The sequence below is a fragment of the Pogoniulus pusillus genome, chromosome 30 (genome assembly GCF_015220805.1).
Source record: "Pogoniulus pusillus isolate bPogPus1 chromosome 30, bPogPus1.pri, whole genome shotgun sequence".
In the NCBI taxonomy this organism is placed as follows: domain Eukaryota; kingdom Metazoa; phylum Chordata; class Aves; order Piciformes; family Lybiidae; genus Pogoniulus; species Pogoniulus pusillus.
Genome location: NC_087293.1, coordinates 9,987,966 through 10,013,626, shown reverse-complemented (window position 1 = coordinate 10,013,626; position 25,661 = coordinate 9,987,966). Strand labels below are relative to the sequence as shown.

The following is a 25,661-nucleotide window of genomic DNA, read 5'->3' as shown; positions in this document are numbered from 1 at the left end:
GCCGGAGGTGATTCCTGCCCCTCCACCTCCGCTCCCGATTGAATCCAGGACCCTTTCTGCAAAAGGATGCAATTGATGAGCCTGTTCGCCAGGCTCAGAGACTTTTAAGTCAATAACTTCTTTGTGTTTCTGTCATATATTAGATTACAACACTCCCCTCCCCAAAGTGGCTTGGTTTGCTTAGGTGATTTAAATTAGGGGTGGTAAGCAAAGCCAGACAGCCCTGCTCTGCAGCCTGGCAGGAAGGAAGGCGGGAGAGGTTGGCCCGGGAATACAAACGGGCCGGGTTGCAAGTCACCTTTATTTGTTCCTGTACCGTTGAAATGGATCTTGAGTCTCAGATTGTCAACAAAATTCGGCCTTGTTGAGGACTCCCTGGCAGGGCCAGCTTTCTCAGGAGAGAGGAGGTTTAGTAGTAGCCAAGTAATCCTCCTGAAATGGCTCTAACTGTGGAGCCCTTAATCTAGTTTAGGAAATTTCCTTTTCTCCCCTAGGCTTAGTTTTGTATTGAGCATTTTAAGCTCCTTTTAGAAAAGTTAATGTGGTGGAGAAATTAAATACCTACCTTATTTAGGAAGGTATTTGTTTAGGAGATAAGGTCAACCCTGACCCCTCTTCCTTCAGACAAAACACCAACACCTATTTTTTAGCAGGAAAATGTTAATTAATTTCCCAGCAATGCTTGCATCCTACCCTCATATTCCAAATGCTCCAGTGGTTGCCATTGCTACATGCAAACCACAGCACAATCCACAGCTTCCTTGGCTCAGCAGCGTGGAAATCTTGGGGTAGCTTTCTCCTTTCTAGGGAACTTGAAAATAAATGAGTGGCTTTTGTTATTTTGTTGTGGTCTGTGTCTGCTTTGTTCTACTCCACAAGGGATTTAAATGCTTTGTTGGGACATTAAGAAGAAAGGGCCTGCCTTCCTATTTGTTCTACTTTTCTTTTTACTATTGGTTTATTATTTTCTGCAAATTCAAGAGCTGGATTGAATCTGGGCAAAACAATGACAGTGGTTAGCAAGAGTAAAGAAAGTCAGTTTGTGCAAACACATGGGATTGGTTGAGTGATATATTTATTTATGTATAGTCCTATATCCTTGTTTTTAATGATAACTCTTCTGTAGTGTTTTGTGTTGGTTTTTTTCCTCATTTTTTCCTAGGAATGTGGGTTGGAGTTTTTCCTGGAGGTGCTGCAGGGCAGTGGTGTGATTTTTTTTGGCTTGACTGCCGTTTGTCTTAGTTAATTGTTCTTTAGACTGATAGGCTCTATGTCTGCCTCTGCCTTTTCCACTGGTACTGTTCTCGATGTCTTGTTGACTTTCTGGCTTGGATGAGTGTCCTTAAAAAAATGCCTGCGGTTTGTTTATGTGCTTACCCAAAGCAAACAGTCTTAATGGGAGTGCCTATGAGAAATGAAGATTTCTCTAGCACAGAAATATTTCTGATAACCTCAGTTAAACTGGAGTATTCATTACATTTACTTTGAGACTAGTAGCAATAAAGTTTCTGTAATTTTAATGTTTCTGTAAATGGATAATTATAGTGCTCTGATTTGGGAACTCTTAAGTAGGAATATTTTGTCCCTACTTGTCATAATTACTGACTGAATACAGCTAGGAAAAAGTTGTAAATCCATCTGCAGCAGTGGGACCTGAGCCTCTGTCTCCTCAGTTTATTTCAGAGTGTTTTTTTAGCAGGGAAACATCATCAGTATGAGCTCAGGTCTGAGGTTCTGCTTTCCCAGGAAGCATGTACAATGCTGGCTGAGTCTTGAAGTTAAACTACTTGTGTGTGCTTGAATTTAATACATGAAGTGTATCGAGTGTATTTTGTAGTGCTCAAGAGCCAAGCAGTGCTTTCCTGTTTAAGGTAGCATGTGGGTGCTATGGAACAGTTTTTGTTGTTGTTTTGGTGTGGTTGTTTTGGTTTGGGTTTGATTTTTTTTTTTTTTTTAGGGGGGTGGATTTACAAACCAAAAAAAAAAAAAAAGAGGGGAATGGCAGAGCCATAGAAACAGTGCATGGCCAATGCAGGAATTCCTTTTCCCTCTGGCAGAAGGCTCCAAATGGTGTGGGGGATGTTGAAGGCAGGGCTCACCCAAATCGCTGCCTTGTAACTTCCTCTCTAATCCCAAATCACTGCTATTGTATCTACCACTGCAGAGAAAAATCCCTCTCCCAGGAGAGGCCAGTCCTCTGTAATCCTGAGTGAAGCAACCAAGGTGATATTGATATTAACACAACAAATTTAGGTTGAATTTTCAGTTTGCTTGTCTTACACTGTGGCTCCTCCACAAAAACTATTCCTTTTTTTCACTCTCTGACACATTGCCAGGAGCTGTGTAATATTTCCATGTATCAGCTCCTCCAGTTACATTTCTGATGGATTAAAAATCACTTACTCTGAAAGTAGTAGCAGCCCTCACATAGAAAGATGTGTTCACAGAATCAGGGCTTGCTGCTATACCCAGATGATACAGGAAAACTTTTTCCCCCTCTGCGTAGAGAAAAATGTAGTTTAAAATACACACTTGTCCCCAAAGGACTAGGTTGCATTGCAGTAATTTAGTTAGGATTATCTTTTAACTGTTAATTTGGTATTTCATTACAGCCTGGGTGATTCAACCCAGACCTTAATTGACAAACTCTGACTGGATTCTATTTTCTGTGCATCAGTGAACAGGAAAAATAGAGAGCAGCTGGGCGAGCATTGTCTGTCACTTGGTTTCCGGTTTGCACCTAAAATATGCATTCTCTTTACATTTTTCTTTAAGTGATGGTGGAGCTCTTTGGTGAGAAAAGGGAAATTGGGAATGTTGTGAGAAAATGTGAGGTGCTAATGCTGTTGTAATTGATTTGGTATCTTTTTTATTCATTATTCAAACAGATTTTACTTTCGAGTATGTGCAAAGAGAAGCTCTCAGAGTTCCCCTTATCTTCAGAAATAAGGATGGACTGGGAATTAAGTAAGTTACAACCAAATCTTGATGATTAATAAATGCTTTTATAAAATAACCATTATGCTTTCCACTTGTATGTGCTGCTGCTTTTGATGATCTCAAAATGTGCTGCAATTAGTAAGACTGTCAGCACCCTTGAGAAGAGGCATGATTATTTTCCGCTTATAAACAAGCAGATAATGAGGTCTATAAAACTTAAGTGCATACAGCGTGGTACTACACAATCAAAAATAAGTCAGTGATGAAAGTCAGGAATAAAATTCAAAGGTTCTTGCATCCAATCTGTGCTGTAATGACAGAGCAACCTTCCTTCAGTTTCTGACTTCTCAATTGTTTTCCTCGTTACAGGTGGAATGTCTAATGATGCCTGTCGCTTTCCATTCTAGTTGTATCTCTTCAGAATGTTATAGCTGTGTAAATATTTAATGTCTAGTTAAAAGGTGGCATTGTTAGAGTCTTTTTTGAGGTGACATTTTATTAATACCCACTCATAAAGGATTTGGTATTTTAATAAGAGAATCCTGCAAGTTTCTTTGTAAAAGTGACAATGCCTAAGAAAGAGATATTGAATATCAGCCACGGAATCCATAGCTTAGATAAACGTTTCTTGGTACGATTGGAAGTTAGGATTCTGCAACTTATTATATCTGAAAGACAGAAAACTGGTTTTCTGAAAGCATAATTCCACTGCTCAGTTTCAGCTGAAATAACTCAAAGTTTAGGCAAGTGAGGAGTCCCAATGATTAAATTAGAAAGACTCAAGCCACCTCAACTTAAGGAGAGAAAGAAGAAATGATGTTTGGGGCATTTGACAAGCATATGTCCTTCTTCCTTAAGAGCAATCAGGAGCTGTTGTGATGTTTCTCATTGTGTAGTAAAATAGTTTTATATGTTGAACTCTGAACAAGAAGTGCTTATTAGGTACTCGGCAGTAATTAACAGTAATACTTATTTTGTTGTGCCCTTATGTTGTCTTAGGTTGTTTTTTCTCTGGGTTATTAAGCCCAGCTGTTTCTTTCCATAGTCCTGGATGCACAGGCTAATTTCTAGTTGAAAAACAAAAACACAAACACCCAAGGTACCATCTTTTTACTTGTGTGCACAAAGCTTTTCCTAGCTTGTATCCTAATTTTATGATGAAAATGTGCAGGTAGTCTGCAATGGTTTAGAAGGTCAGTGTAAATCCTATTGATTAGATGAGAGAGGGAGAGAGGCTAGATGTTTCTTACAGTTTCTAAACAGCTCTATGCTCCTATTTGCTGTCATAGAAAAATAATACCACAACAAAATAGGTTAAGAGAAGGTGTGGTTGGGTGGGAACATCCATAATGTTTGTGTAGGAGACAGGACACAGAAACATCTGTTTTGATACTCTTGAAGTCTAGCATCTTCTATGTAATCTTCATAGGAAAACCTGAGAAGCAGAGAAGAATCTTCCATGATCATAGCTTCATTATGCCCCACGCGCAGAAGCCATTTCCTTAACCTTCACTTCTATATTGCACGACTGTGATGTTATCTTTCCCAGTTAATAATTTTCTTTATTGTCTCAACTGCGTTTTCTTGATGTAAAGTGACATTTATTCTGTTAACTTGTAACACTGTTGGCCAGCCTGGTTCCTAGAGAGCCAATGACATCTCCTTTGAATGCCTGTCCAGATCTACATTTACACTGTGTGTGTCTATGTAGCCATCACTTGAAACTGGATCAGCTTTGCTTCATCAGGGGTTTTATTATTCACAGGAAATTCATGCTAGCTCAAGTATTGTGCTTTCTAGTCAGCTCACCCAACTTGGCATCCCAGCTCCTTGTTCCTCTTCCCAACTTTTCCTCCTGGAATGATTTTTCCTGATGCATTAGAACCTCTGTTTATCTGACCCTTCTTTACCTTCTCTACTAAACTTGACAAGGAGACCCTTTTTGTTGCAGGGTGTTGCTACATTATATTCAGTTTCTTTCTTTAACTCTTGGAGAAGTCATCTTAAGGACATATCTGCTGTGGAAAATGGTGGGAAATTATGAGACAACTGCTCTCTATATGCATTGGTTTTAAACTGCAAGTCTAAAGGGCAAGTGATAAAAGCTTTGATAATTCTTTCTGGAAGAAGCCATCAGCTTTTCTGTGAAAGTGGGGAGTGTTTAGCAGCCAGAGATACCACTGGAACTTCCTAACAGCTGAATCTTTCCATGTATGAGGAGGTTCACAAGTTCTTCAGAGTATAAGAGGAAAGATGGGGAGATGTTTCAGCTCCTGCTGTGCCAACGGTACCTGCTCAGTCAGCGTTCAGTAAGTGGAGAAGTGCAGAAGTGAGAGTTCATTCTGCAGACACCAAGAGTATAGGGCTTCAGGTCCTCAGCTGAAAATTGCAGGGCATTATCAGTGATGAACTTGGGAGTCCTGGACCAGCATTTCCTCTGCCTGCCTGTACCAGGCAGTGGTGCCTCCAGAACTCAGACTGCCTGCTGTGCTGCTGATGTTGCACAAGATCCTTCACAGAGATACCTTGTTTCTTGATGTCCATAACCACAAGGCACTACTTCTTGATAGCTCATTATTCAGGATTCTGTAATGAGGCAATTTCACCATTTCATTTAATCTCACACATCATTGTTGGCTTCTTTGTTGTTCCTGATTACTTTTTTCCTCAGCCTTTCAGTTTCCTACTGACTGCTGGCATTGTTCTAATACCATTCCGATATCTTTCCCTCCTTCTAGGGCCGTTTCTCTTTCTGCCCTTGGTGACCATCCACACTTCATAGGCAACTTCATACTCTAGCTAGAATTCACTGTCAGAGAAGAGGGTAACAATACAGAAGCTTTTTAATTTTCTTGTGATTTTTTTTTTGTTATTAATTAATATGCTGACAAAAATAAGAGCAAATTTTATCTGATGCTTGAGCTTTGGATGATACCTGCAAGGAACCAGCTGAATTCTCCATTTCACAGTTAGTTGGGTGAATTATTTTTATATTTCCATTCTCTGCTGAATTAGTGATTACTGTTTGCTCCAGGGGATTAAAATACTAGAGTAGGTAGATCATTAATCTCTTCTAGGACATTCAACATTCTAATATTTTTTATTTTAGTGAGTGTGATTTACTAGTTTGAAATGATGTTGTAAAGGAATTGTACACACTTGGGCATAAATTTCACTGGAGAGAGAAGGCTGGAAATGTGGTTTATGTATATTTTAAATGACAGAAGTGAAATGCATGAGCAAACTTTCCTGTTTGGTACTCTGCAGGATAACATGATTTAATTTTATTTACATTTCCACTTCTTATGTACAGCTATCAGAAGCAGCTGACATGCACTCTGTGAGGTTTGTGGATGCTAGATACATAAATGCTGTGAGCATTGTGTTGCAATATGATCAGAGTAATGTTGACACCTGCCTAACAGATCCAAAACCTTGAGCACCTTTAGTCTCATCATCCTGACATAGAATCATAGAACCAACCAGGTTGAAAGAGACCTCGAAGATCATCCAGTCCAACCTGTCCCTCAGCCCTAGCTAATCAAGTAGACCATGGCACTAAGTGCCTCATTGAGTCTTTTCTTGAAGACCTCCAGGGACGGTGCCTCCACCACCTCCCTGGGCAGCCCATTCCAATGCCAATCACTCTCTCTGGGAAGAACTTCCTCCTAACATCCAAACTATACTTCCCCCAGCACAACTTGAGACTGTGTCCCCTTGTTCTATTGGTGGTTGCCTGGGAGAAGAGTCCACCCCCCACCTGGCTACAATGTCCCTTCAGGTAGTTGTAGACAGCAATGAGGTCACCCCTGAGCCTTCTCTTCTCTAGGCTAAACACCCCCAGCTCCCTCAGCCTCTCCTCACAGGGCTGTGCTTCAGGCCCCTCAACAGCTTTGTCACCCTTCTCTCAACACCTTCCAGCACCTCAACATCTCTCTTGAATTGAGGAGCCCAGAACTGGACACAGTACTCAAGGTGTGGCCTGACCACTACATGTAGCTTTTGACTTGATGGGGACCACAACCTGCTGTCTTCCATCACCAGAAGGAGACTGGCCAGTTTGCTTTTGCATAGGAGTCATTTGCTGGTGAAACTTGGGAAGTTTATGTTCCACTTAAGGCTCTGGAGGAAATGATGCTTTACTGGATCTTCCCTAGCACTACTGTCTCTTGTCCAACGGAGACTGTGTGTCATGATATGGTAGATTAGCTGATCCACATTAGAGACACAGTGGTCAATAAAATGCATGATATATGATGATTTTTAGACATTTTGAATAGCTGGTGATATGTATTTCCTCTTCTGCTTGCTGTTAAATAGTCAGCCTGCATGTCTGTGCCTGGCAGATGTACAAAACCTAGCTGAATAGTTTGGTTGCTCTGCTTGGAGGTACTCCGAAATGGCAAGGAATGAGAAGAATGAGGAAAAAGCATTAAAATTAAATGCTCAAAATTGTTGTCCTTTGTGTTTTGGACCATCAAGAGCTCACATTTGTGTGGTTAGAAGCAGGGAAGTCCACCTGTGATCTCTTAGAAGAGGAGCTGTGTTTCTTGGCAGATTGACTCTCTCCAGGATTGTAACTTGGAGAGAGAATGCTGTTTAGAGAGCTGTTGTCTCTTACCTGAGCAGTGGTCATCCTGCACTGGATGGTGGTTAATGGAGTGTGTTAGCCAGAGTTCATCCTCATGAGAATGACAGAACTGCCTGATTGGAAAAGACCTTAAGATGAAGTCCAGACATAGCCCGACACCTCTCTATACACAACAGTTAGACCATGTCTCTAAGCCACTGCAAACACCTTTTAAACACTTCCCTGGGGAACCTGTTCCATTCTTTGAGAATCCCTTCAGTGAATAAGTTTCTTTGAATATTCATCTTTGACCTCACCTGATGCAACTTCAGTCCATTTCCTCTTACCCTATCACTTGTTAATAGTGAGAAGAGGCTGATTCACATCTCACTACAACCTCCTATCAGAGAGTTGCAGAGAGTGGTGAGGTCTCCTCAGCCTGCTTTTCTCCAGGTTGATAAACCCCAGTTCCCTCAGCTGCTCCTCATTGGACTTGAGTAGGATATGAACAGAAGACTGCTCTAGCAAATCTGCAAACACTAAAATGTAGGTTTGTACCTGGTGTGCGCTGAGGTGTTTACATTTCTTTTCTCTTTGAGGCAAAGTGGTTTGTGTATAACACAGTCCTGAAAATTTCAAATGCAGTCAGTTGTGTTTTGGTGTTGTGTTACTTTTGCCTATCATAGTGCTGTAGCAAACCAGGATTGCGTAAGAGTGAGTGTGGCAGTTATGTTGGGTTGGACTGGAGAAGAAGAAATAGTCATTTATGGTCTCAGCAGCCAGCAGAATGGGTTTGAATTAAAGCTGAACCTCCTAGGGCAGCCCAAATACAAAATGAGTTTTTGTACTTAAAACCTGCTGTGTTCCAGCTTGAAATTCTTCTCTTGGTGTACTTTTTCTCTAGTTTATCTTACATTCTGACATTGCAGAGAAGAAGACCCAAGGATATGCCAGGTGTACTCTCCAAAGATCTGAAAGTACAGTTTTACTGTCAGGGAGGATTGTAGCTTTCTAGTCTTAAGTCATTTTTATTGTCAGCTGCAGCTGGAGCTGCACAAAGTCTGGATTTGCTTGTGTGCATCTGGGTTTGGGTTGTTATCTGTCTTGGTTGTTGGGTTTTATTTTGATTTATACAAAAGTAAAAGATTGCCCATCTAATTGCCCTGTGTGTCTGACATAAATACAGGCAGGTTGTGTCACTGGGAGATAAGCCTTGCATGTTCTTGTCACCCACAAATTGTTCCTCCTGTCCCTACTTCTGACTTTCTAGTGTTTGGGGGAAAAAAAAGGAAAGAAAAAGATGAGCTCTGAATGAACCCTGAAGGTCAGTAGATTCAGGCTGTTTCATTCTGGCAAGGGAGTGAATTCCAAAGCTGTGGGGCCCTCTCAGTTAAATGCAAAGATGTGAAGGTTGGCAGAGAACTAACAAAAGATATTGTCCAGCCTCTGCATCCCACCAGAGGAAGGTGATAAGGGTAAAAGAAAATGGACAGGCAGAATTTGGCAGATAATGCATTGACAGTAAATGTGTTTTTAAACTTCACCTTTTCAGGAACATCTGTTGCTCTAAAAGTTTGCCAGTGGGCTGGATCATTTTGAATTCTAACTGCTTCAGAAGTCCTTTATAACCAGAAGCAAGTTGTTTAGCTTCAACTCAGGGCACTGTAAGAGGGACAGAGCAGCTAACTGACAAGTCCCATAGCGCTGGTTTTCCTTACAATTCCTTAGTCAATTTTTGAGCCATGTGAAGTGTGAAATACCATCATTAAGATGAAGTCAATGAACTTTAAAACCCCACTACTGGTTTTGTTTTCTTTTTCCATCCAGTCAGTGTGCTGCAGGATTTTACTCTCCACCTCACACATAAGCTCCCTCACTTGATGGACCAGGCTCTTTGTCTAATTTCATTAAACTCTGAACCATTGCCTGTCTTAGAAGTGATCGTATAAATGCATCAGCATTGGTGAAACAATTATGCTACCATTTAATTTAGCTCTGAATTAGCCCAAATTGAATTGAACAGCAATTTCCCTACCCACCACATACAGCCAGGTTGTCTTCTGCCAGACAAGGAGGTTTGGAATAGTCATTAAAACCAAGGGACTGTAATTCATTGGGTTTTACATTTTATTTCCAAGCAGCAAATCCCACCTAGGATGATCTGACTTTGAACCAATTTTCTGGTCTAAACCTTACTTTGTATCCACGGTGTACCCTCAGCCTGGGAAATGCACATGAGGCACCACCAGCTGCAAACCAGTGTGAGCTGCTTAGCAGGAACAAGCTATAAAGGTTTAGGATTTTATTGAAATCACTCCCAACTCCTTCCCTTCCTTTCCGCTCTGGTGCTGCTAGAGAGTGCTTGAAAAGACACCTCTTGTCCTCTTTCATCACCAGTAGAGAAACTTTTGTACACTTGCCAATGCAAAGATGTTCTGCACGTCATTAAAACTTGCACTGTCCACACTTCAGAGAGGCCTTGCTTGATTTTACCTACTGCATTACAGACAAAGAGCACTATACATTTATTTCCCTTTTATTATGGTAACGAAAGCCTACCCATACTTATCTTGACAGTATTTAACATTGCTTTCTTTGCTAATTATAGAATGCCTGACCCGGATTTCACCGTCAGAGACGTGAAGCTATTAGTGGGTAAGTTATTTTGAATGCACTGGATTAACTCCATACAAAACAGAATTGCTTTGAAATACTTGTCCAGTTGTGTTTGTAGACATTTGTGATAACTCTCAGAAGCTGGAAGAAGGCATGGAGAAGCAATTTGTAAATTAAAAAGGCTGGGAGACCCCTAATTAGTGGTTGTGCTGACTGGACTCTGATCTCATGCTGGATAATTGGCTGTTTGAAGGATTCAGAGTGAATGCTTTTGCTCTTAACAGGTGTCCTACAGACACTCTTGTGATCCTGGAAAGCAGCAGCTCTATTGATCGAGCTCCTATTTTTTGTTATCTGTTGTAGAGCATCTGTTTGTTAAAGGTGGGATTGGAGCCGGATCACCTTTTGCCTGTGCTCTCCTACAGTCTTTATCAGTGTCAGGCCAGGTCAGTGCTTTGAGGAAAGGTTGCTAAGAGAGACTGAGCACAAAGCTTTGCGAACTGTCTGTCTTTTTGATAAGACACAAACCAGAGGAGTGGTGACCCTAATCATCAAATGTTCCCTAGCAATTTTTGCAAAAGAACTTTTTTTAACTCTTAAGCTACATTTTGAGTAGGAGATTACACTGTGTGTTCCTTTGAAGCCTGCTTTTACTGAAGAGGGATATGGCCTTTGGTGTTTATCTGAAATTAAACTCGAGTGATCCTGCACTGTGTGAAGCTGTTGCTGTGGAGCTAGCCGAGGTTTGGATGTGCTAGCTGCAGTCCTTCAGGGAGACCGTTAACTGCCTTCTTGCTGGTTAGGATTTACTGCGTTTATTTACATGTGTGGTGGCAGGAGTTAGGTTGTTAAATGGGCCCAGTTGCTGCATTCTGAAAGGCAAATTTTTCAACGTTATCCTTAAGTTTAATAATCAAAAGGAATATCAAGTCTGAAAAAGATGCAGTTAAGAAAAAATAAAGGAGAGAAGAACTTGTGCCTCATTTCAGCTCTCTTGAGGTTATCTGTGAGAGAGAGGTTATCTCTGATAACCTTCCTTCACAAACAAAACGTGGCAATGGTGTTTAATTTATGACCATTTATGAGTTCAGGGAAGAGGAAAGAAAAAAGCTTCTTTGGCAGAAAATCTTAGGGTAGTGGTGTGGAAGTGCTCTTTGGTAGCATTTCTGTTGGTCAATCTGCAGTTAAATTAGGAAATAACATTAGGGTATTTGGAAGCTCTAAATTTGATGGGTTTCTAAAATACCTGCATGTGCAGAGGTATAAATACCTCTTTTTGCTGCTAAAGAGCCTTGTGCATAAATCCTGTCATTATCTGGACCCTGTTTGCAGTTTACTGTGAATTTGTTCCATAGCTGCCATTTCTGCCTCAAACTGCTGAAGCTGAGGATCTGACTCTGAGATGTTTTGGAACATCGTTGTGGTACATGACAACATTGTTTTTCCTGTAGAACAGTCAAAGTGTGGGAGTTGCATTTCCTCAAGATTGATGTCTCTTGAAGTATTAAGGGGGTGGAGATTCCTGTGTACATGGCCAGCAAAACAGGAGGATATTTATAAATAAAATTTGATTTATAAAACAAAGGACCAGAAATAACAATCCTAATTACCTTTGAAATTAACTTTCATGTAGAAATGTGCCCTTTCTCACAGCTGCTTCAGCAAGCCAGGTGGATGCTCTTGGCCAGACACTGCACGTCCTAGGTCTGGTTGTGTTGTGTTTGGACAAACTCCTTTTGCAGTCATTGCACTGAGCCTCTAGTGTTGTCAAGACCATTGGCACCTGCTCTTTTTTGTGCTACAGTTGATGACTTTTGGCATCACAAGTGGAAACTTTGATTCAAAAGGTCCAAAATACTTGAGAAACAGGCTGTAAGTCATACCTGAAAAATCATGGTTCTTCAGCCACATAATTGCTGTGGGATTTGTGCTGTAACAACCACATTGACACTGAGAGCACATGGGAACAATCCTGTCTCCATCCCAAAGGTCTAAGTTACCTAGTAAGGGCTTTGGGAAACACTGGTGAGCAATTTTCCTACTGCATACCATTGCTGATGGTTCTAGTTTTAGGTGAATATATGTGATACTCACAATCTAATGTTCAAATAAAGCAGATGAAAAGTCCTGCTTTAAGACGTTGCCAAGAGAAGTCGTGAAGGCTTCAGGCCCAGAAAGTGTTCAAAGCCTGGGTTGGATGGAGCCTCTAGTAGGAGGCATCCTTGCTTATGGCAAGGGGGTTTGGAACTAGGTGCTCTTTAAGGTCTCTCCCAACTCAAACCATTCTATGATTGTCCCTGCATTTTTTTAACAGACTCATTAGATTCTGCCTGAACTTGCAGGTATCTATATCGGAAGCACAGTGTTTTCAAAACTGACTCAAGGCCTTGCTGAACCTAGGAGGGGAATGCAGTTTTGTGAATGTGTAATCTTAACTCTGCATCTGAATGTGTGTGGGAAGAGAGAGAACATATCTCAAAAAATGTTGTGTTCTGAGTAAACTACTTAAGTGCTCATCCTTGTAGTATGCTGGTGCTATTTAAACCTGTCATTGGGCTCTCTCCCTCTTCAAATCAGGGGAGACACATCTGTCACAGAACATTTTGGAAGTGGTGCTGGGATTTTATCAAGCACATAAATTCTATGGGAAGTTATTAAGCCTTAAATTATTCTGATATCTTACTGTTTCAACTCTCTTGTTGTACGTTCTCCATGTTTGACTACCTGTAAGTCACAAGAGAATGACAGTTTTTACCTTAGCTTTTTTAATCTCCCTTTGAAAACTCCAGTCTGTGGAAATAAGGAGGACAAGAAAAAAAAAGGTGGGTTTTTGGATCATTGTTCATGGTTACTTGGGCTTAGATGTCTATTTTATTTAGTGTTTTATCAGTCTACCAAATAAACAGTGCTGTTGCTTGTTAGGGTTTTTTGGTTTGTTTTCATCATTTAGAAATGCAGATAGCAGCTGTGATTTGTTTGGTCATGTTTCTGACCTGCTGTTGATGGCTTACACTTTAGTGTTGCAGGAATGCGCATCTCTGTGTAGTGTATGTGGATGGAACACTTCTCATAGGGTAGCTTTACTTTAAAGGCTGCATGACTCTGAGTGATTGCTCATGCTCAGAAGCAGCAGCTCTACAAAATTTGTTTTCCAGGCCTCTTGTATTGGCTTCTTCTGACAACAGTGTTTCAGAGACAGAGCAACAAGCGAAGTTTGTCCCAGACGAGCAGAAAAGAACAAATGTATGTTCCCATCCATCCATCCTTGTGTGAAAGCGTTATGCTAATTACAGTAAAGAACCCATGGAAATACTCTTGCCAAGGACTGATTTACCTAGGACTGAGCAAGGAGGAAGGTACATTTCCTTGCTCAGCAAGCTGTTTGAAAGCCAGGGCTTCTGTGGTTGCTGTTGACCATCTCTAGCTCTTGCTACTCCTGAATTCAAGAACTGAATGCAGTCATTTGCTGTAGTCCTTGATGTCAGAAAGCCAAGGTGTTCCATTTTTTCATTAGTTTGATTTTTATCTTTGTATGATGCCGATGAAGAGGAATATAATCTGAAGAAGGGAGCACTGAGTAGTTTGGGAAGCTATGGACCCCATAAAGGAGAGCACATACATGCATGTGTGCATCAGTCTGTTAGGCTGAACTCCTTTCTCTTTCTGTGGTTACTTTGTTTTTTTGAAAGCAGGTTGTTTGGGACAACACTGACGGAATTTAAAAGAGTATCTGCTTTTCTGTGGCATCTGCAGCATCTTGCCCTTTGACTTGTAATCAATGTCTGCACTGCCTTTGTCTTCTGGGTTGTCACTGCCTGCCCAGGAGCTCCCTGGTAGGTGTGGAGTTCTGCACAAGCATGGTGTAACCACTGATGGCTAATCTGGATGCATTTGCTTTGATTTCTTAATTTTAGCTGATCTCTCTTCAGTTTGCTTGCTGCAGGCTGGCAGCCTCTGGCTGCTGAATCCCAGCTTTTACACTCGTGTCTAAACAAACTAAATAAGCTGCTAAATAAAGCAAAGCAGCACTGCTGGGTCTGTCATGTCCATCTCCTCCTCTCTCCATGGGTTGGTGTAGCTTTGTGTGCTAGGGTAGGCATTATACACCGTCAGAGTTGAGCTTGCAATCCTGACTGGTGGCTAAAGGGGCGATTTCAAAACACACTGAGGATTGTAAGGAAGAAAAGAGACTTTCAGTTATTGTGATCCCTGGGCTGAAGAGGTTAAAGTTGCGACCACAGCGGAAACTTCTGTAGGATCAGCAGCATTGTTGGATGGAATTCACCGTGCCCAGCCGGGCTTTGTATCAGTGGGAACAGTGCAAGTACAGGACTTAGACTATTCATGGGGTGGTCTAACAACTGTCATCAACCCCCTGATTGATTTTATTTAACTAACTCACTAAGGGTTTATTTATGGAATAAACAAAAAAGACAAGTGTAGGAGCTCTGGGGAATGGATCATCAGCCATGGGTTTTGCTATTAAAATCTGGTGCTGTGAACTGGACTAAGCCATGAATAGAAAATGTTTGGTTCTCTCCATTTGGTTGCTGAATTCACAGGCTGTGTTTGAAAGGCTTTGGAGTTTTTGTCTTGTGTGAAGAATCCAAGTAAAGTTGAAAGCAGCACAGCTTTTAATTGTGATAAAATTTGTGTGTTGAGGTATGGCAGTAAAAAGCAAAAAGGACAAATCTCTCAAAATTGCTTCAGAGAGCAATCTTCTCTTGGCCCAAAGAGATGATGCACAAGATGGGACCTAATAAATCATTTCAATATTTGATTTCTGTGATGCTTTCAAATCTTTAAAGACCTGGTGGCAGGCTTTGATCTCAAGGACAAAGAGCAAAAGGAAAGCCAAGGCTCTACATATCCTGTGGCTTTCTTAGCTGGGAGCAGCTGAAGAGATACCTGATTACTGCTGGCTTTTGCCTTCTCATTAGAAACACCAAAAGAACAGGAGCTGAGGGAAAAAAAAACAGTTTGCAAATTGAGTGTTTAAAGAAATATATGTGAAGGTCTCTGCCTCAACTATGAGTTTATAACCCTGGTGTCAGTGAAGCAAGATAATGGAATAAATTACATCATGAAACCCCAGATGTTTGCAAGGGAGAAGCCCTATAAATAGGGGGGTTGGCCCTGCAAGTGCAGGTCAGCCTTCCCTTGTGCTGTTGACGAGTACCAGCTCTGGAGGAGTTGCTGTGTGCTGTTATACATCTGCTCATGGTTTATTCACTAAGTGGTTAATATGTTAAGGACTTCATTGTACCATGCTGAGCTTTCTTTAACAGCACTGGAAGAAATCAGATCTGAAGAGGAGTATTTCCCTGGCTGTTAGGGGGTGGTTTTTTTCCACAGGGCAGGCCCTGAGCAAGCTTTCTGAAGTTGGCATTGCAACATTTTGCTCATTGTAAGGTTTGCTGCAATTCCATAGTGTAATGAGGCACAGTACAGACTACTCAGGTTCACTGCAGTGTTCGGAACAGGATTTGGGGAGTCTCACTGATAGTTTACCTGCAACCAATGGGCTACATGTGGAGAGACGTGGCCTGTTCTGTGCAGGGAATGGCGATGGGATGGAACAGGTCCCTTGCTAATAAATGGAAGCAGACAGAGTTAAATAATTTAAATTCAGTTGGGAGAGAAAGGATTGCTGCCCCTCCAGTGTACACAACAGCCATTAGCTACGTGAGACCCTGCATTGTTCATCTAGCCAGTTTTGTTCTGTTGAACACATACCCTGCTGTAGTCCCCAGCATCTCTAGCTAAAATGAGAGTATATATGCCAGGTACTTCCAGAAAGACAAGAACTCCCCTAATCCATACTTCTAAAGTAGGAAATAATGAAAAGGGAATGGATAGAGATGCAAATGTTGTAGGTAATAATTAGTCTGGGTTTATAAAATATGATTTCTATATATGTTTAGCTGTCCACACATTTGTAGTTGACTACCTGTACCTCTCTATACATTTGAGTACTGAATCAATCATTGGTGTCTCTTCAGAAGGGAAAATTGTGCTGGTTGTGACTGAAGGTCAGGTGGGTAAAGGCAGGAGGAAGGACAGAGACCATTTCTTTTACATTATCATACATCTCTTCTGGTGTGTTAGCACAGTGGATCCTGAGCTGGCTGTGCAAATGTGTTCAGCTTTTTGTTAGTAGCTGCTAAAAAAGCAAGTGCCTTGGAGTAACTGCTTCCCAGAGATGATTTTGGTTCATTCCCCCTGAGTGTTTGTCCCCCTTCTCAAACTGATCTGCTCTGAAAAATTGTATCATGGTTGAATTCACATGGAACTACAAAGCAAGTCGAGAGGCTCATAGTGTGGTCTGCAGGCATGTAGGGGAAATTTTGTCTTAATCAATGTACAGTTCTCCATTTCATGAAAGAAAATGAGCTGTGCAGATACAAACGACAGACAAAGCAGCCACACACTGCAGTTCAGAAAACTTTCCATCGTTTCTGCTGAATAGGGACCTGGTTGTTGCTTTTTCTATAGAGCAAGGCTCCCTTTGTTTCAAGGAAGTTGTGAAATTGGAGACCTAGAGGAGTTAGGAGGGAGGCTCATTAAGGAAACTGTTGTGAGGAGTGCTTCCCAAAATTAAACAGGCTGTTCAAAGGAAGTGCAAAAGTCTGCCCTCGACTTGCATCCAACTCTTGATTAAGATGTATGGTTCTCCCTCTGTGCTGGGATTTGTCTTGTGAATGGCAGTGCCACGTTTGGAAGAGCAGAAGAGCTGAGTCAGGAGTCATTAGCTGCTCTGCCTCCAGGAGTCTTGTGTGGAGGCGAAAGGAGGGAGCAGTGAGGTCTTTACTCTGTTCCTAGTGGCCAGATAATGCATCTTTAAAAACACACTGGACTAGGTTCTTGTAGGGGAGAGGAGTCAACACTGATCTCATGGGAGGGGAGGTCTTCTATGAATTACTGCTATTCATTGAAAGATTTCTCCTCTAGTGACTCATGTGGGGGGTTGTGTCCCACGGTGTGATCTGTGCCTGGCTTGCTCTTTGGCTTCTGCTTTTTCCTTTTCATGTAAGTGAGTATAAACGAAAACAGAGTTAATTAAAACATCATCTTTTTTTCCCCTCTTGTGGTTTGGAAGGCAAATGACTGTTTAGTTTCATAAAAACCAACCTGCAAACATGTTCTTCAGCCTGCGAGGATCCAAGTCGAGGGTACCCCAGTCGTTGGATCTACAAGTCACACTTTAAATACAAGTCAAGACTCATATCCACAAGAGACTCACATCTCTCCAATATCTGAGAGGAGAAGGGAGGGTCTAAGAGCACTTTGAAGACAGGAGATAAAGGTGGCTCCTTGCAGGATGAGGCTGAGCTTGGATGTTTCTCACAAGTGACTGCAAAGTAATTGTGTGCCAGGGCTGCTCCTATTGATCTGAGGATACAAATTCAAAACCTGTGGTTTCAGGGAGCTGAGTTATGTACCTGGCTACACACTTTGTCAAGGCAAAAATGGAAAATCAGAAAGCAGTGAGTGCCAAGGCTAGTGATTTGTCTTGGGTGCTGGTAGGTGGTTTGCAATATTACAGTACTGAGATCCAGCCTTTGTAAACCCAAACAGGTCCTCCATGGTATTGGTTTTGGGTCAAATCTCCCATTATTAAAAAAACCAAACAACCCAAACAACATTACTTTTTCTTAAAATCAGATTCCAGTCTTTACAGTCATGTTGTTGGGACTGCCAGTATTGCTCTGAAGCTTCTCTGTACTTGGGAATTCTGCTGACTCAGACCTCAGGTAAAAATCAGCAAGTATCACCACCGTGAATGGTAACTTCCAAGTGCCTCTGAGCTAGGGTGGAGTCAAACCAAGGGTGTGCTGATGAAGGGGTTTCTAAATGCTGCTGGTGGGAGCTGGACAGGCTTCTCTGTTGCATTTCTTTTTCAGTGTGAGCACTACAAAGAGAAACATCCGGACAATTGAAATGTGCTGTTCAGTTGATGTGACTCCAATTTTGTCTAGCAGGTTTCTTTTTCCCAAGTGTAGCACTGAAGACTTACTGGCTCATCCTCTTGTCTTTGTTTTTGCTTTTTCTTTTCCCTTGAGTGACCTCTCCTGTTTTCTTTGTATCCCTCTTTCTTTGATGAGCCCTCTATATTGTACAGAAATCCTTTTACTCCCTAATCTCATATTAGCTCATGAGTAAGCACAGAGAAATCCTTCCAGAGTTGAGCAAGTGCTATTAGGATACTCTTACCAACTGTGAATCAACAGTGATAGAGATCAACATCCCTTGCTGTAAGCAGGACAAGTAGGGCTTGCCAGGTTTTTGTTCATTGTAGGATCTACTAGTTTGTTGTGAGACACCAACAGTCCTGTAGTTGATCAGACAACATAACGTGATTTTGGAACTATTCCTCTCTCTCTGCTCCCTGTTGACTCAGAGCTAGGAAGGATAACCAAGTTGTGGAGCTGCACTGTGTTCTCTCCTGGGCAACACTGAAATGAGAAACCAGACTTCAGAGTTTCTGAATGGATTTTTTCAAGTGAAGGTTACACTAATGCTTTTCCTACAGTCTGAGAGCTCTGCCTAATTTGTTGAAAATGGCAGTGGTTTGCAGCATCTTTGCAGCAGCCCTTTGGGACTTTGGCATCTACCAAATGAAGGTGGAGCAGTGAATGTGTGAAGTGGAAATCTCTATCTGTTCAAGTGGCGCATTGCAGACTTCCAGAGGACATTGCTTCATTTACCACATGCTGGTTTTGTGCCTCGTAAATCACTTATTATTGAAGAAGATGAGATCCAGATGGGGACATTGAGGCTCTGGTTTGGTGTCACTGATTTCCCACAGCAGCCACCAGTAGTGGTGCTGGATGCACACCTCTTTCCACACATCTCTGTGTGCGGAGCTGTGCTGTGAAGCAGGCAGGGACCTGACTCTGCTTAAAATATAATTATTTAAGCCTCATCAGTTTCCTGAATATTGGTGATCAGTTGGTATCATGAAACCAGGATGTGGAACAGAGAGAGGTTAAAACTTACCCAGCGTTCCTGATAGACTGGAGTTGGAAACTTCACCTTCCGATTCCACTACTGTGCTCTGGTACCAGACTGTGTTTTTGTCATCTAAACTGGCATCTACTTTTTGTTGTTGCTGTCTGTTATGTGCCCTGGGATAGTGTCTCTGTTCCCTGTGCTACCCATTACACCTAACAACTTTTTTTTTTTGTCATATGAACTAAGCAAGTCTAAACTGGTGGCATCTTAATTCTCTTCTCCCTTCTGCTGGCATTGCTTCCTCTCCCCTTCCTTGTGCTGTGCTGGCACAGGCTTTGCTCTTGCTTGCAGTGAGGTTGTTCAGAAAGTTGAACTGGCAGAAAACTCCCAGTCTCCCTCCCCCTCGCTGCAAGGGGGAGGAATACATATGTATATATTTTTTTATTTTGATGGGTTTTATAATGCTGGGTTAGCTCAGCAGTAATCAATGCCAGGCTAAAACATGATGGATACAGCCTTCTACCTCTTTGAGTTTTCACTGGGGAGCTGTGCTTCAGAAGAGTGCCCAGCAAGTGAGCCTTGGTTGGTGATTAGGCCTTCCGTGCAGTAAATAAATAAAAAGAAGGTATTTGATGCTCCCTCTTTATGCCTTTTTTTGGCTCTTAGAGAAATGAAGTAACACTTGCTCGCCTATGTTTAGCATGTCCGCTGACTTGCCATTTTGGAAGTAGAAGCATTTCTATTTTTAGAGCTGAGCTTCCTGTTTGAGCTCTCTTTAAGTTTGTCCTTTGCCTAACTCAGTCAAACTCTTAAAAAAAAAAAGCCCTTAGTTAAACTGGGATGGTTTTGCTAAAAACAGTCCTGTTCATGTCTAGGTATAAACAGCAGTAAATCCACTTGGAGTGAACGTCCTAATAAAAAATTCAGCCTCTCAAAATAATCTATTTCCATGATGTCAAAAGATGAAAGTGAAATTGAACTGATGTGTTGATGTGGCCAGGGTCATCCTCAAGCCCCTGCCTGCAAGTGGATTTTAAAATGAGCTGTCCAAGTGGGAAAATGAACCAGAACACCTCTTTTGGCTCCCCTGTAGTCACATTGTTTTTCTGCAGTAAGCATCCTCTGCTTTAGCTCATCCAAGATAGAGAAGAGTTGTCTTGTCCTGGAGAAGTAGCATCCAAAATCCTAACTGTTTAATAGTAGTTGTTGTGCTTTAGTGTCACCTTAATCCAAAGTGTCATACTGATAGTAATAGCCATAAAACATGAATATTAATGTTAGCATCTTCTGGAAGTCTGATGCAGTCACAGCTATCTATCTATATATCTTAAGATGTCCTCATTAAAATGTGGGCACGAGATGTGGGGTGGTGTAGTCAACCCTTTGACAAGACACCTTTAAATACCAGTCTAGACCAATAGATTGCTGATATAATTCACATGTTAATTATAACAAAGATAGTAGCAGAAGGTCATGTCAGGAAATCAAGGCCCTAGTGTTTCTCATTACGGGCTGATGATGAGATTTCTGGAGGCAGAAAGGCAATGGAAGGGAAGAAGTGATTCCTTCTAGTTCTGGCTGTTCCAGCCCTGCTCGTGCCATCCTGGCTTGGATTCTGAAGTCCTTCTCCCAGCCCAGCCTGGGCAAACACATAACTCCTCAGTGGGCTGGTCAAGTTCACACTGTCAGCAGAAAACTAGAATGCCAGAAAAAGGGAAAAAAATCCTGGTATCTTAGTGATCTTCATTTGCTTGCCTCTAAGTCAGTGGAGTGTTTGTATCAAAGGCAGAGGAGGACACAGTTGCACAGCCAAGACAGGGAAGATGAGAACTTCGAGGAGCAGGGAGCTTTTGAATCGCATCAGTCATCTCTCCAAACCTCTGCAGTGGGGAGGCGAGCTTCAGCCCTGGGTGCTGGATTTTGAGTTGCAGGCTGGGCTTTGTCACTTGTTGCTAGATATTCTGGTCACAGCTACGCTCTTCTTTCCACCGTTGATTACTAGTGGAGCACATCACAAGAAAGCTATCTTGAAATTTACAATGTAAATGAGACCATAAAAGGCTAAATTGGCCTTTCCTTGGGGTGTGGTTCTGCATCAGAGGCAGCTTTCCTAAAAATAAGAGAAGAATAGATTGCAGTGATCCAATCAGTGCTCCTTTGTACTTGTCTTTTGGAAACGAAGAGCTCTGGTATTGCCAGATTAACTTGTCACTTAAGGAAATCATTTCATTTCTCTAGCAATCTAATATGCAAAGATGCTCTTGGGCCTGCAGAATACAATGATGCTGTAAAATGCTCTTAACCTGAAGTTATGTAGATAACCTTTCCTCTACTTTTTATTTTTAATATGCTACTGGTAAATATTATTTATTTTGAAACGTTTAGATTTGAGGGATAAGTAAACTATGACATTTTCAACAAAATCATATCCCTTCCCACTTTCCTTGGACGTTGTGTTTGTGTTTGGGGTGTATAATGGTGTTATTGCCCTTTCTGTACTTGTTCATGGTGCGCTAGTTCTGCCCTTTCAGCTTCCTGGGGTATGCTGATACTATAGGTTTATGTATTTGGACACTACATAAAAGTGAAGAGCAAAATGCTCTTTAGTATGTAGGTTTTTTTTTTAACCTCCCATATAGTTTTCACTTGCCAAAGTTTCAAAGAATCACTAGAAATGACAGTTTATACTTGGGGTGGAAATAAGGATACTAATTGATTCTGTCTAATGCCACTACACCACAATATTTGCCTGGAGCCTCTTTCTCTAGTCTAGTTCTGTAGCATTAATGCTTAAGACGTTTTGCTGGCTTAAGCTCATCCAGTGGACATGCTCTAAATACTTTACCTTTTGTTGTGTGAAGAAACCTAATAACATGGGTTAGTGCAATCTGGCAGTTTCCTACCGAATGATAAAGCTGCAAACACTGGAGTGGGGAAGGAGGGGGAAGGCACGTGTCAGATACTGCTGGCTTTACATCTCCATAAGAAGGGAATTAATTTAACCCCACTGAAAAGGCTCCTGCTCTGCAGCCAGTGTGGCATGTGCTCTGGAGCTGGAGGGGAGCGTATACCTGGGTGAAGGCGTGTAAAAGGGAAAGGCAGAGGAGCTGGATGGCTTGGGGGTATTTGTTTCATGGTGGACCAGGCTGTGCTGTGTGAGAAAACTAACCGGGTGGGAAGCGTGCAGGAGAGGTGGATGCGAGTGTTGGAGCTGAACTCTATTTCCCTTTGTTCTTCTGTGCCCTCTGGTGGATCTGAGAGCGATGGTATTGGTACAACTTGAATGCTTCTTACCCCTAGGTCTGAAAAGCAGGGAATGTTGTCAATAGCATCACTTAAGCAAGGACTTTCTGCCCTGATTTATCTCTCTCCCAGTCAGGATGGGATATCGTAGTTGTGTCCTGTGGGTAGCAGAGGAATACTGCTTTAGAGCTCCAGAGGGATTAGCTGGGATGCAAGTCAAAGCCTCTGTCTTTAGGTACAGTTAACCCACTAGTGAAGCTCGCAGATTTCCTCAGGCTTTGCCAAGGATTTTACATGCCACACCACGCACTCTTCCCCCCCCCAACCACACCCTGTACGAACCATAAAGATTAGTAAGGACCAGTAGGCCTTTCCCTTGGCGTTTGAGGTTGGTTTCTGGTTGTGGGCACTATGTTCTATGTTGGGCACAGATCTTAGTCACACAGGGTTAAAATAACCCCCCAGGGTAGCTTTAGCCTCTTAAAGGACAGGCTTGATAATGGTTCTTACAGAAAGGATGTTTCCACTTCCCTCCTTGGAGGAAGAGTTGCACCTTTTCCTGCTGCTGTTGTGCTGGGGAGGTGACATCAGCCTAGAAAACACTGGGGTCATTTTCACCTTCAGTTCACACCCTCTCTGCATTTCTCATATGCTACTGCGTGGTTGGTGTTTGCTTTACTTATGGACCGTCCCTTGCTTCCACCACTCCTAATGTCACTGCTGTGTCACCCCACGGCAGGAGAAAGGATGGGCTGTTTGGAAGCCTATTTTTGAAGCTGTTTCATATCATAGCAGGGGAAGGCAGTGCTTCACCTTTTAGAGATGGGAAATGGCAACCGTTGGCCCCCAAAGGAGGTTATTATGAATGGTTTTGAAGGGACTGTAAAAGTTTCAACACCCCTGCTGTGGGTAGGGACACCCTCCACTATAGACCAGGTTGCTCAAGGCCCTGTCAGGTCTGGCCTTAAATACTTCCAGGGAGGGGCATCCACAACTTTTCCTGGGCAACCTGTTCCATTGTAGCCCCAGAATTTCCCATTTACTGTTTCCTCTCTGGCAAATTGTTATGATACCCTACACACGAAGCAAAGTGCAGGTGCAGATTCTGCAGAGAAGATCAATGAGAGCTTTGATGAACGACTTCAGAGCTGGACTCTATCACTCCTGAGGTCTCTGGGGTGGCTTTGAGAAGCTGTGATTTGTGAAAACATTTGTTGATGCAGTGAAAGCACCATGGAACTTACATTCACGAACCACAGTTCTCTTTCTGACTAGAGCACAAGATCTGCTTCTCTGTTGCTCTTTGAGTATTTTTTTTTTGCCAAGAAGCCAGGACAGAGAGCAGCAAATCTCCATATGAAGCCAGCTCATACTGGATGGGAGGCAGGGACTCTGCACAAGCCATTTTTCCACTATGTGTTTGTTTTGATGTAAAAAAATAATGGTGTTGCAGCACACAGCAATGCTGTAGGATGTAATGTGTTAAAATCTTTACAGCATCTTGGTCACTGGGCCCCTAAATAAAGGGAACAGATGCTACATGTGCTACTCCCCCTGTACTTTTACTGTGGGTTTATTGATATGTGGGCTGGAGTGACTTGAATTTTTTTGTAAGGGTCCTTAAGTAGCTCTTCCTGATTGATTTTCTTTTCCAGCTTACATCTGTACAACTGATTCTTCTTCTTGCTTTTGTCTGTTCCTCTTGTCAAAGATGGCGCTTACTTGTTTCTTAGTTACTGTCTTTGTGATCCTTCGGGGATGCTCTTCTGCTTGATGAGTAAGCAGAGGAGGAAGACATTTCTTCTCTAGGCTGTAAAATCCTCTCCAGTGAACCTTAGCATCACCACTTCACCTCTGAGTCACATCTGCTGTGGGAGAGGAAACAATGCCTCTTAATTCTGCACTGTCCAGGAGTTCTCCAGTCAGGTTGTATTGGAAAAATGTCCTGGGAAGCCAAGGGTGAGGTGACACATTGAAGCTTCCCCTGTCAGCAGTGAGAGATGCTCTCTCTGCTGGGGATCCAGGTATACCTTAATCCGTGAGTAGCAAGTGGTGAGCTGTAGCAAGGAATATGGTCCTTAGGAGGGCAGGAGGCTACCAGAGTTGCTGAGATACTGCTGGGACTTGGTGGATTGCATCAGGCTTGACTGAATGGGATCCTTTCAAAGGGTGAGAGTGTATCTAGGCAGTGGCTAACACAAATCGTACATCGAGTGAGGTGCATGTCACAGATGTTCAGAATCTTTTAGCCTGCCACTGCATTTTGGAGCCTCTATGTGCATCTTTCCCTTCTTCTTTACCTCTCTGCCCTTCTGGGTGATATTTTTTTATGTTCTTCTGGGAGCAGGAGATAGAAGAAAGAGATGACTCTTTCAGGAAGGAAGAGATAAAGTTGGCAGTAAGCCAGACCTGCCAGGAAATGGGCAGCAAGCTTGAGGCTGTTAACCTGTAATTTATACATCTCAGATTTTGTGAGCAGTACTCCAGGAGTCATTATGTATGGGCTTGTTTGACAGTACTGTGGTTTAAGAGAAAAACATCCCCTCAAATTACTCTTTAATTTGTAAGTCAAGAGACTATCAATTCAGTTCTCAGCTCTTCTGCCCATAATTGATAATCATGTACATTTAACAAACCTGCTATTGAACGAGGCCTCACACTTTTAATTCATCAGGTAACTGCTGATTTTTCTCTCAGAAAGGATAATTGAGAGGCTTCCATTAAAGCTGAGATCAAACCTAGACTGCAGAATGGCAGATCCCAGACTCTGCCATACAGTCCTTCAAATAGATCTTTGTGGTGTCTGTGTACTTAACCCCTCTGGGCTGTAGCCTTGCTTTAAGCCCAGGCTCTGGAAGCCAGAAATGAGGTTGGCTTTTATTGAGAGGCTGTTTAACAGGACTTGCCAAGCTCTTGAGTTGAAAAAAGGCTGTTGCTCTGAGAAAGTAAAGTTGACAGTTAAATAAGAACAACCCCCCCAAATGATATTTTCTGTATACTCTTTCAAACGTGCAAATACTGAATTTAAAGACTTGAGATTTTTCACCTGTGACTGGATTTTCTCCGTGTCCTGCCTCAAGGTGGCAATACCAGGTACAGTCCTGAGTTCAGACTGAGGATAAAATCTTTTCTGGCCTTGGAGTGAAGAGTTTGACTGAGGGGCCAGTGGGACTATGCCAGATTTCCACTCTATACACTTTTTCTTTATGATTACAAAGCTTTATGCTCTTGAGCTTCTTTCCAAAATCATTGTCACAAGTGTCACTGTCACTGCTGTTAGTGATCATAGAATCAATCAGATTGGAAGATACCTCCAAGATCATCCAGTCCAACCTAT

The 25,661-nt window shown here is 42.2% G+C and overlaps 1 protein-coding gene across 6 annotated transcripts in view; it reads left to right on the top strand.

Annotated features, from left to right (window-relative positions):
* KDM2B (lysine demethylase 2B) overlaps positions 1-25,661 on the top strand; it is a 123,489-nt gene that overhangs the window by 8,054 nt on the left and 89,774 nt on the right. For all 6 annotated transcript variants that reach the window (XM_064168656.1, XM_064168655.1, XM_064168657.1 and 3 more), the window contains 2 exons: positions 2,889-2,967; positions 10,119-10,165. In XM_064168656.1, the coding sequence (XP_064024726.1) occupies positions 2,889-2,967; positions 10,119-10,165 (126 nt within the window). The remainder of the gene's footprint in view (positions 1-2,888; positions 2,968-10,118; positions 10,166-25,661) is intronic.